This window comes from Podarcis melisellensis (assembly GCF_964234715.1).
Source record: "Podarcis melisellensis genome assembly, contig: HAP1_SCAFFOLD_74, whole genome shotgun sequence".
Lineage (NCBI taxonomy): Eukaryota > Metazoa > Chordata > Lepidosauria > Squamata > Lacertidae > Podarcis > Podarcis melisellensis.
This window is the reverse complement of record NW_028113121.1, coordinates 31351-43496: the sequence shown is the minus strand read 5'-3', so window position 1 is coordinate 43496 and position 12146 is coordinate 31351. Positions and strand designations below refer to the sequence as shown.

The window sequence follows — 12146 nt, the reverse complement described above, 5'->3', positions numbered from 1 at the left end:
AGTTGGCACCCCTGGAATTTAGGGTGTGATGCAGCGAACAAATTTAGCAATAACTACAACCTCTCCTTAGGACAGAAGCGGCCTTCAACTTCCTCATCAAGTGCCACTGACTACATATATCTCAAAGAAGAAAATAATTGTTGTAGAGTTCAAAACAGAAAAGGAAGGAAAACTTTTGCCATTCATTATGCAACTTCAAATGTCATGAGCACACAAGGGAAATTATAATAACACCTATCCATGCCAAAATGGCTAGTTTAGATATTCTTGTGCATTTTGCAAACAAATGTCATAAACCATCAGAATTGGAAAAACAATATCCCTTATGGGCTCCATGGGAGGCACTGATGACACCCTGGGTGTCAGCAGCCACCACTTGGGTGCCCATTGCTTTAAGCCCAGACTTTTGACAGTGTGTGTGTACAACTCACCTGGGAACTTTATGGAGAAGGCTGGGTAAAGATGATGATGATGTTGGTGTATGCCAAGTGTGTGTGAGCCATGTGTGATAATTTATCTCTAGTCAGGGAGAAAGCAGCCTTCCTAGCTAAGTGCAACCAACTGCATTTCATTCAAGGAAGAAAAAATAGTAATAGTTGTAGAGTTCAGATAGACAAAACCCCTACTACTTCAATCACTCATGATGCAATTTCAAGAAACATCAACAGTCAGGGGAAATTATCATCACACCTCTCATTGTCAAAATTACTGGTTTCCATCCTCGTACACAATGTATGTCATTGGCAAGACAATCAGTCAGAATCTGAACAAGAAAGAAAGATATAAAACCCTTGTGTTGTTGACCAGTGGATCTGGACACAGGTAGGGCTCTGTCATTCACCTGCACCATCATTTTCCCTGTGCATGTTAGGGTCTGCTTCCCACCAGATGATTCTGCCGTGATTTTAACCCCCAAAATATACGCTGTTCTTCATCAATTTTTACATACCTGGCACTCACCAGGTTTTTGGTGGGAGGGGGAATGAAGGGAGAAATAGAACACCCTCTTCAGGAACACTGATGATCACTGAGCCATTACTAAATAGAAAGACCAGGCTATAGTCCATGCAGTCCCTAAAATGCCAGGCTCTGGTGTAAATCAGTGTAGCACCACCATTTGGCACCATTCAAGGGAGTTTGTAGCAAAACAGCTAAGAAGGTTGAGGCGAAACATGGCAGTCTATGTTGGGAGGCAAAGTTTTTTCCACAGGATTGTGTTGGCTATGGTGTTTCTGCTGTTATTGCTTTGTCATACTGTGTGCAAGACACATTCTATTAACTGCAGCATCTTTGATGATCCTCTTCCTATTCCTCATAGTTTTTACCAGCCGGGCGACCTGGTCATTGGGGGAATTGTTTCTCAGGTCTTTTTCCTCTACAATAACCTCTCTTTCATAGAACAGCCTACACAGATAATGATTGATGAACCCATGTAAGGCATTATTTCATTTATTTTATTCTTCTCCTATAAAATGTTCAGGCCATAGTAATGGAGCACACATTATAAAGCAACACTGTGCTTCAGTAAGAATTTGTTTATTGTCTGTTCTGGGCACTTAGAAAAGGATGCTGTGATTATTAACAGCCAGCATGGGTTTCTCAAAACTAAGACCTTCCGGGTGAATCTTATTTACCTTTTTTTATTAACATTACAAGCTTGATAGATCAGCAGGAATACTGTGGATGTAGCATATCTTGATTTCAATAAGGCTTTTGACAATGTCTTCCATGACATTCTTGCGGAGAAACTGGTGAAAGTGGGCTAGACAACATTAGGTAGATTGCTACCTGGTTGTTTACCATTCCCAAAGAGTGCTCACTGATGGTTCCTCATCCTTCTGGAAAAAGTGACCAGTGTGATGTTGCAGGGTGGTGTCCTGGGCCCAGTGTTGCTTAACATCTTTATGAATGACTTGGATGAAGGAATAGAGGGGATGCTAATCAAATTTGCAGATGACACCAAACTAGGGGGGTAGCTAGTATGTCAGCAGAAAAAATTGCTACTCAAGGTTACATTGACAGATTGCAGAACTGTACCAAAACTAACAAAATGAATTTCAGTAAGAACAAATGTAAGGTTCTACACTTAGGCAGGAATAAACAGCAACACAAATATAGGATGGTTTGACTGAAGGGGTCTGCTCTGTCCCGCAGGTCCAAATACAGACCAGGGAGAAACATTGACTGATGCTCTGAAGGAGCCATTTGCAGGGGTTGCAAAGAAAAATGCAAAAAATTCCAAAGCGATCAGTTCTAGTGCTTTATTACACAGATATATCAGGAAACTTATATACAGCAATACATTGCAGGATTCCATGCTGCTACACCTCAGGATGGACACGGAAGTGGCAAGCAGCCTGGCTTTGTCCATCAGCACGATATGGCCTGGGATACAGGAGTCATCCTAATCCAATGCACACCCACCCACCCCAAGCTGTATCCATTGTTAGACTTGTTGAAATTAATAAACCTAATTAATCATGGCTGTTGTTCTGAAAGCATTTAATCTGAGTATGTTAATGTTTGATATAACCCTAACACACATTTTCACGTATACCATGGACTGATCATTGGTGTTGGATGTAAGAAAAAGACAAAAACAATTTCAGGGAGGAATCTTTGAGCATGAGAATGATCCCAATTTATTTAGACCATTTCGTTCTTAATGGGAAGAATGTCTATGTCATTAACTTTTAGGGTTTAAGGTAAGCCTCAGTCTTGAAAACACTCAGCTGAACAATGACAATGAGTACAAAGCATTTTGTTGTTGTTGTTGGTACAAATATTGCTTTTTTTATTAAGTAGTTGTAATCCTTTCCTAGTTCAGTGCCTAAGAACTACCAGCACATCCTGGCCTTAACATTTGCTGTCAAAGAGATCAATGAGAATCCTGCAATCTTGTCAAATATCTCTCTGGGCTTCCGCATCCTGGACAGCTACTATACTGCACGAACGACTTATAAGGCCACACTCAGTCTGCTTTCCACACAACAGATGTTTATCCCCAACTACAGATGTCACAACCAGAACATCTTGATAACTCTCATTGGAGGATGCATTTCTGAGATCTCTGCCAATGTGGCCATCGTTTCAGCAAGCAAGAAAACTCCACAGGTAAGCTGTGTGCATGATGTACAGTGGTACCTTGGGTTAAGAACTGAATTCATTCCGGAGGTCCGTCCTTAACCTGAAACTGTTCTTAACCTGAAGCACCACTTTAGCTAATAGGGCCTCCTGCTGCCGCCGCGCAATTTCCGTTCTCATCCTGAAGCAAAGTACTTAACCCGAGGTATTATTTCTGGGTTAGCAGAGTCTGTAACCTGAAGCATCTGTAACCCGAGGTACCACTGTATAAATTTTTCACACTTTCGTCATAACTTCTTGATTTTAGAAGTGCTTTTGACCAAGTTACTCCTGCTACGTTGATATGCAAATTGGATAAATGCAGGCTTAATGGTGGGTTGGGAAATTGTGAATTTCTAGCATCAAACACAGTGCTGGGTTACATGAGTGGCTGAGCCCATTGCAATTCTGTAATTCCAAAATAAAGTGTCTTAATCAGCAAAATTTTCATTTCAGCTCACTTATGGGTCATTTTTACCATCACGTGATGAGAGAACACATTTCCCTTTTTTGTACCATATGGTCCCAAATGAAGCCAAACAATACATGGGAGCTGTGCAGTTATTTCAGCATTTCAAATGGACATGGGTTGGGCTCTTTGCTGTGGATAATGACAAAGGGGACCAGTTTTTGCAGACCATGGTGCCAATGCTTGATGAAAATGGCATCTGTTATGCCTTCACCATAAGAATACCAAAATGGAATTATGTGGATGAGCTGATACGTTTGCTTGTACAACACTGGGAGACCTACGTAACTATCATCCAGAGAAATGCCAACGTGTTATTTGTATATGGAGAGCCTCCATCCTTTCAAGTATTGAGAGTATTACTCTTTCTAGCACCCTTTATGGCACTGCCTCCTCTGGGGAAAGTGTGGGTTGTTACATCCCACTGGGATTTTGAATCACTGTCTGTTCAGAAGATTTGGGAAATGCAGACTTTCCATGGTTCCATATCCTTCACAGTTCACTCAAATCAGCCATTAGGATTCCAAGAGTTCATTCAAAAGATCAGACCTTCCTGGAACAAAAGGGATGGTTTTATTCAGGACTTCTGGGAACAGGCATACAGCTGTTCATTAAAAATGTCTAAGGAGGTAGAAAAAAAGGAGGAGAAAACCTGCACTGGGGAGGAGAAGCTGGAGAACATTCCTGGAATCTTATTTGAAATGGAAATGACAGGCCACAGCTACAGTGTTTACAATGCGGTCCATGCTGTGGCCCATGCTTTGCATGCCATATATGAATCCCGTTCCAAGCATAGAAAAATGGCAGAAGGCAGGAGATTGAAATTTCAGAATGTGCAGCCATGGCAGGTAATATATATATATATATATATATATATATATATATATATATATATATATATATATATATATTTGCTTTCGTAGATTTTCACGGGTACAGGAATGCAGGTTTTGGTGTCCTCGGGTGTCTTCCCGTGTAAAAGTTGGGGTGTCTAGGCGACGTTTCGACGAGGTCTCACTCGTCATCTTCAGGCTGGTGCTTTCGGCTTCTTGTTACTGGAACAGAGCAGGATCTCAGTGTTTGAGTTCCTATAAATACTGTTGAGGGGGTGTGGTGTATAGCCTTGGAGGCTATACACCACACCCCCTCAACAGTATTTATAGGAACTCAAACACTGAGATCCTGCTCTGTTCCAGTAACAAGAAGCCGAAAGCACCAGCCTGAAGATGACGAGTGAGACCTCGTCGAAACGTCGCCTAGACACCCCAACTTTTACACGGGAAGACACCCGAGGACACCAAAACCTGCATATATATATATATATATATATATATATATATATATATATATATATATATATCATTCATTTAAAAGTATGGCAGGTTTCCATGCAGAGGTGAAAATGATATCTAAAATTCTATAAAACAATTCCATACCAAAAAAATCTTTTTGTGGTGCTGTTCTTTTCAAATTTGCTTAGGTAAGTAATAACCACATAATGATATAGTGGGTTTTAAAAATTATTCAGAATCAGAAACAATCAGAATCAAAGACAAATGGAGTGGAATCACAGCTTTAAAAGGGGATGTTATCATGTCTACTTTTCCCTTCTCTTTGAATCCAGGTCCATCACTTTCTAAGGCGTATTATATTCAATAACAGCGTTGGAGACACTGTGTGCTTCAATGACAATGGAGAATTAGTTATAGGCTTTGATGTTACAAACTGGAAAATGTTCCCTAATGGATCGGTGGTCAGAGTCAAAATTGGAAGACTGGAACCACGGGCTCCTCCAGGCAAACAGTTAACCATTTATGATGGCCAAATTGTCTGGCATCAAAGATTTAATCAGGTGAGATATCATTGCAGATCCTTAATTCTTCTTTAAAACAAAACATAAGAATATCTGCCTCCAGAGTAACATCATTTGGAGTATCTTGAGTCAAAACTTATCTTGAGAATAGAAACTTACGTGTCAGCTAGAAACTTACAGTTTGCACCCATTTCTTTCACACAGAGAAGCTTCCAGAACCCTCTTGAATTAATTAGAATAGGAAATGTCTCTACATATCAGATCAGTACTTTCTGTACCAAGAAATGCAAACTGACATGAATATCCCCACTGGAAAGGAAGGCCTTCAATAGAGAAGAGAGATGCCAAAGGGTGGGTGCCAACAGAAATGGACCTGTCCAGAAATGGGATCTGCAGGAGACCCTCTCCTCCCGAGTGCAGCGATCAGCTGGGTATCTAAGGGATGAGACCATCTTTGAAATCTCCTGGTTCCAAAACATTTGGGCTTTGTGCCTCCCACCAAACGCCTTGAATTGTAGAACATCTAATGTGGAGAGGTTTTATTTTGCCCCATGGCAGCAATCCTATGGGGGTTCCCTGAGCTCGTCTTGGTCCTCTGTGTTATTCATGGAAGACCAAACGAATGAACTTTAAGAAGGGAAGATGGAGTACTGTTTAGGCAGGATTCCCATTCCCTTGGACAGGGTTTCACTACTCTGAGACTGAGCTTAGGAATCAGCCTAAGTCCTGCCTGCCTGGTCCTACCCCCCCCCCATTGCCCCCAGAATGCCCTTTCAGGGGACAACACTTCCTTGGACTCAGTCAGCTTCAGTTCTCTGAGCCTTGGCTAAGAATGCTACTTGTATTTGGCTGAGGGTTTGGGGACTGAGCATCGTCTGAGGCCAAGACCTGCTTCATCCTACGTTGCCCTTACTGGAAGATCTTGCCTTAGTGGGGGAGAAATTTTCTGGCATCGCTATTCTCAACATCCTCTCTTAGGACTCGACTACATTGGCAAAGAAAAAGAGCTTTGTTGTTGTTGTTTAGTTGTTTAGTCGTGTCCGACTCTTCGTGACCCCATGGACCAGAGCACACCAGGCCCTCCTGTCTTCCACTGCCTCCCGCAGTTTGGTCAAACTCATGCTGGTAGCTTCGCGAACACTATCCAACCATCTTGTCCTCTGTCGTCCCCTTCTCCTTGTGCCCTCCATCTTCCCCAACATCAGGGTCTTTTCCAGGGAGTCTTCCCTTCTCATGAGGTGGCCAAAGTATTGGAGCCTCAGCTTCACGATCTGTCCTTCCAGTGAGCACTCAGGGCTGATTTCCTTAAAAATGGATCGGTTTGATCTTCTTGCAGTCCGTGGGACTCTCAAGAGTCTCCTCCAGCACCATAATTCAAAAGCATCAATTCTTCGGCGATCAGCCTTCTTTATGGTCCAGCTCTCACTTCCATACATCACTACTGGGAAAACTATAGCTTTAACTATACGGACCTTTGTTGGCAAGGTGATGTCTCTGCTTTTTAAGATGCTGTCTAGGTTTGTCATTGCTTTTCTCCCAAGAAGCAGGCGTCTTTTAATTTCGTGGCTGCTGTCACCATCTGCAGTGATCATGGAGCCCAAGAAAGTAAAATTTCTCACTGCCTCCATTTCTTCCCCTTCTATTTGCCAGAAGGTGATGGGACCAGTGGCCATGATCTTTGTTTTTTTGATGTTGAGCTTCAGACCATATTTTGCGCTCTCATATTTTGCGCTTGAAGAGCACAAAAAGAGCTTTATATGCTTTTTAATGCATTCTAAAACTGTGGCACCAGATGGCGCTGTGGAGTTCCATTTTTGCTAACCCAATTTCTCATACAAAGTTTGCAACATGTTTAACTGAAATGCTTCTTGGATGTGTCAAGATCCAGCCTTATTCTCTTATTGTTAATCTCTCTTTTACTATTTCATGCAGGTGCTGCCTCTTTCTGTGTGCAATGACAACTGCTATCCTGGCTACAGCAGGAAAAAGAAGGAGGGAGAGAAGTTTTGCTGCTATGATTGTGCTCCATGTCCAGAAGGGATGATTTCTGACAAAAAGGGTAGGGAGCATGATGTTAAAGATATAAGCTTAATATGCATAGGATGCAATGATTGTATGCATTGAAGTTTAAAACATATGTAAAGGTTTGCAAGTGAATGTGGCAATAAGAGGCTGTTTGAGTGTTTAAGGCTAATGGGACTTTCAAATGGTCAGGTTACTAGAACTATCAAGATACGGACTTCTGTAGCTTCAGCAAGATGAAAGTTCTTTTTGTTTATTTTATTTAACAAAAAAACACCTTAATTGTTTAAACCAGGCCTGAACCAAGACTGGAATGTTTGCAACCACCTTGTGTGCATTCAGATCAAGGTTCTTCAAAACAAATCAAATGGAAACAGTCTGAATTATAATGATATTCATCACATTGCATTTAAGAAAACTACTATTTAAACAGAAAGCATAAACCATGATTTAATCAGGAATTTCCTGGTGTAGAGAATCAATCAGTCACTCCAGTCCACCAGCTCAAGTTAAAAACACCAAGAAGTTTTTAAAGAGTATTTTTTAAGACACTCTTTCATTGGCTGCTACAACAGATTCCATTTGATGGATGTTTGTCAATATCTTGAAGTATTAAAATTGTTTTCTCTCTTTTTCAGATGTGGATGTTTGTGCCAATTGTCCTGATGACAAGTATGCAAACAAGGGCCAAACTCAGTGCATTCCCAGGGTTCCAAGTTTCCTCTCTTACAAAGAAACTTTAGGATTCGTTTTAGCTATCTTTGCCATTTCTTTCTCTTTAATCACTCTTTTAGTACTTGGAACTTTTGTGAAGCACAAGGACACTCCCATCGTCAAAGCCAACAACCGCAGCCTCACCTACCTCCTCCTCATCTCCCTCCTTCTCTGCTTCCTCTGCTCCTTGCTCTTCATTGGTCAGCCCAGAAAGGTGGTCTGCCTTCTCCGACAAGCAGCCTTTGGCATCATTTTCTCGGTGGCCCTTTCCAGCATTTTGGCCAAAACCATCACTGTGGTTCTAGCATTCATGGCAATGGAACCAGGATCCAGAATGAGGAGATGGGTAGGGAAAGGGCCGGCCAATGCTCTTGTCCTTTCCTGCACCTCCATTCAAACCGGAATTTGTGCTCTGTGGTTAAGCACTTCCCCTCCATTCCCAGATAGGGACACACATTCATTGAAAGGGAAAATCATACTGGAATGCAATGAGGGTTCAGTTACCATGTTTTACTGTGTCTTGGGCTATATGAGCTGGCTAGCCTTTGTCAGTTTCTTTGTGGCTTTTCTAGCCAGGAGGTTGCCAGATAGTTTCAATGAAGCCAAGTTCATCACCTTCAGCATGTTGGCATTTTGCAGTGTTTGGTCATCATTTGTCCCAACTTACCTAAGCACTAAAGGGAAATACATGGTGGCTGTGGAGATCTTCTCCATCTTATCATCCGGTGCTGGATTACTGGGTTGCATCTTTTCTCCGAAATGCTACATCATTCTGCTGAGGCCTGAGCTGAACGACAGGGAGCAGCTCATAAGAAAAGCAAAATGAAAGAGTATGGCCATCTCTTCATTGTGCATCTAGACAAATGCTGATGATGGAGATCTCGAGAGAATTTGGCTATGCGTATTTGCTTAGGGAAACTCCTATCAGCATGGTTCTTGACTCAGTCAATGTGCCACAAATACCCCCATTCCTACTTCTATTTTGGCGGTTTCCAGACAGATTGGAATAGGACCCAAAGCTGATTCATCTATTCAGGGTTTTTCTCATCCTCATATAGCTCAATTCATGTTGGCAATAAATTAGGAATGAAAGGCATCTCAAATCCTGATGGCAGCGTCAGAGGCCAGGCCTGCATTCTGTTACTCAGGCTTTCTCAACTCAAACCAACCATGCATCCTGCCATAAAACTATAAAATCTTAAGACATAAAGACATAAAGCCCTGGTTTCACGAACATCAATTACATGCAGTAAAACCACAGTCACAGTGAAGTCATTAACTACTCATATTCTGAATTGTCAGTTGAAGTTATTTTTGCTAATTCAGTGGAAATCAGCTCGGATGCCATTTCGCTGCCCAATTCCTGGATGAGTGTGGGGAAACCCAGATGTATGGCAGCCCTAAGTAGTGGACAATGCTTCAGTACACAGTGCAGGGTTCTAAATACAGTGGTGCCCCGCAAGACGAAAAACCCGCTAGACGAAAGGGTTTTTCGCTTTTGCATTGCTTCGCTAGACGAATTTCCCTAGGGGCTTGCTTCGCAAGATGAAAACGTCTTGCGCTTTTTTCTTAAAGCCGCTTGAAGAGGCGCAGCTGCGACGGACCGTGCTTCGCAAGAGCACGAGGGCCCGGGAAGTGGCACCCAGGCAAGGCTCCGACCCGCCACGCCATGCCGATGCCACGAGCGAGCGAGCCCAGGCCGCCCACGTGGGACGCCACTGGGCGCAACAGGGGCGCCAGCCGGGGTACGAGCGGCGGACCCACGCCCGGCCCTAACCCGCGCGGGCGGGAAGGGTGGGCAGCGGGCCGGTGATCGAGCGATTGAGCGGCGTGGCCCGTCGGCGGTCGGGGACGGTGGCCTGCCGCCCTCCCTCTCTCCGCAGAGGGCAGGGCGCGGGCGACCCCTCCGGCCGGCGGTGGTGTCCTCCCGTCGACGGCTGGGAGCCCCTCCGGGCGCGCGCGCGGGTGGCCGGCCGGGGCCGCCCGGCAGGCAGCAGCAGGCGTCTGGGCCGGTGAGCGGGAAGAGGGATGTGCTGTCGCTCGCGTCGCCGCCGGGTCTTTCTCCTCTGGCGTCCCGTCACCGGGCAGACGGGCGACGGGCAGGGGGGAATTCTTCAGCCGACGCGCAGTGGGCGGCACCGCCACCCTCTCCCCGTCTCGACCGCGCGAGGCGCTCCGCTCGCTGCCCCTGCCGCTGGCGCCCCCTCGGACCTCTCCGGGCGTGGGCCCGTCTGCCGTACGAGGCCCCCTCGGGCATGCCAGCCGACTGGAGGGAAACTCCGGAGGCCCGCAGGGGGCAGGGCGGCGGAGGCGCAGGGGTCTTCCTCGACACGTCCCTTCCGCCGCGTGGGGTGCGCGGCGGCCGGCCAAAGCTGGGGCCGGCCACGCGTCGTCTCCCTGCGGTCGGGGGGTCGTGCAGTCCATGTTTCCCTCCGACCGGGGTCCGGGTACCTGGCGCCCTCCGGGGCGGCGGTTCAAAGACTCGAGCGGCCTTGTCGCGCAGGGGACGAGGCTGGGGAAGCGGGGGCTCCGCATTAGCCCCCGTGCCCCGTGGTCGCGAGGCTCCCCGCTGGCGGGGCCTCGGGCCGGGCTGAGCAGCCGGACGGTGAAAACCCCCCCCCCCCCAAAAAAAAGAACACAAAAAAAGGCACAGCTGTGACGGACCTTGCTTCGCAAGACGAAAAACATCGCAAGATGAAAAGACTCGCGGAACAAATTAATTTCGTCTTGCGAGGCACCACTGTAAGTCAAACTGAGGTTGTAGCTGTGGTTGGCTAAATCGGACAGTGGATCATGATGTCAGAGAGATATTTGCAGGATCTGGAGTTCTTACACTTTTTATATACGGAGCAAGAGTCCCTCTGATTGATAAATGTAAAATGAAGTCAGCTGGTATAGAATACAAATTTCCTGGTCTCCAGATTTATCACTTTCTATGCTTTCCTGGACAAAATGGAGATTTAGAATCAAGGTACTTAGGCACCCTCAAAAGAAAAGCACACACACAAAAATAAATGTTAGAAAGAGACCAGATTAAATGCGGATGAACAAAACATTTTTGTTATTAAAAAAAAACACCATGACTCCTTGTGCTCCCCTCTGCTCCCCTTCCCCTTTCTCCCCACCCAGGGGAGTCCTGCCCTCCGCCTGCCATCAAAGTCAGTGCATCTTGCGGGGTTGGCCTGGGCAGCGACAGCCTCTCCTACCCACCTGCTCCCCAGCAGCTGCTATGAGCTGCCCAGGGAGGAGGCCAGCAGCGGCAGCCATGGAGACGCAAGAGGAGGCTTCCTGGTCACCTCCACTGTTGCCACCACTCAGGGCAAGCCCTGGCTCATCCTCTTCCCTGAGTTGGTGCTGACAGAACTGGCTTGGGAAATAGGGACAATCCAGGATCAAATCAGAAGCCATGATGGCTCTTTTGGAATTATGGAACTGTCCCTGGAAAATCAGGAGACTTGGAGGGTATACTATTCCTCTTTTAACCTTCTTGCCAGATACTGCCCTTTCTTTGCTTTCAAGGGTGATGGGAACTGATGCGCTAATGGAGCTTGGATTCACGTCATGTGAACCCCAGAAACAATTCCAGTGCTCAGGTGAAATAAGACTGTTTGAAGATATAACAAAAATCCAAGAAGCAGGAAATAGGTGGAAAAAAGTTTGAGTGTGCAGTCATTAAACAGGAAAATTATTATGAAGTATACTGCAGGTTCAACTGCTTAATTTAGTGCATATTGGGCAACGAGGCCTTTCTCTTCATCATCATCTTTCCTAGCCAGGAAGTTATACTGCTGCTTCAATGAAGTCAAATTTATTACAATAGCAGCACAGGGTTTTGATTTTGTTTCCTTTTTGGAAACAGTTATTCTTTGCTCCAACCTACTTGAGCACCATTGGATAAAGTTGCTAATTATAAAATGTATAGGATAAATCTAGTACTGTTAACTGCCCCTGCATTTGAAGCCTACAATCCCCAGAGTTACCCATAAAGAGAGTTTGATTGCTAAA

The 12146-nt window shown here is 45.1% G+C and overlaps 1 protein-coding gene across 1 annotated transcript in view; it reads left to right on the top strand.

Moving 5' to 3' along the window:
- The window catches only part of LOC309362387 (uncharacterized protein), a gene marked incomplete at its 5' end in the record, with an annotated part of 42847 nt that extends 33414 nt beyond the window's left edge, over nt 1–9433 (top strand). Inside the window, 7 exons of the mRNA XM_081931736.1 lie at nt 1319–1432; nt 2823–3114; nt 3580–4440; nt 5217–5444; nt 7338–7464; nt 8066–9257; nt 9290–9433. Coding sequence (XP_081787862.1) covers nt 1319–1432; nt 2823–3114; nt 3580–4440; nt 5217–5444; nt 7338–7464; nt 8066–8967 — 2524 coding nt within the window. The 3' untranslated portion in view covers nt 8968–9257; nt 9290–9433. The remainder of the gene's footprint in view (nt 1–1318; nt 1433–2822; nt 3115–3579; nt 4441–5216; nt 5445–7337; nt 7465–8065; nt 9258–9289) is intronic.
- Nucleotides 9434–12146: the final 2713 nt, after the last annotated feature.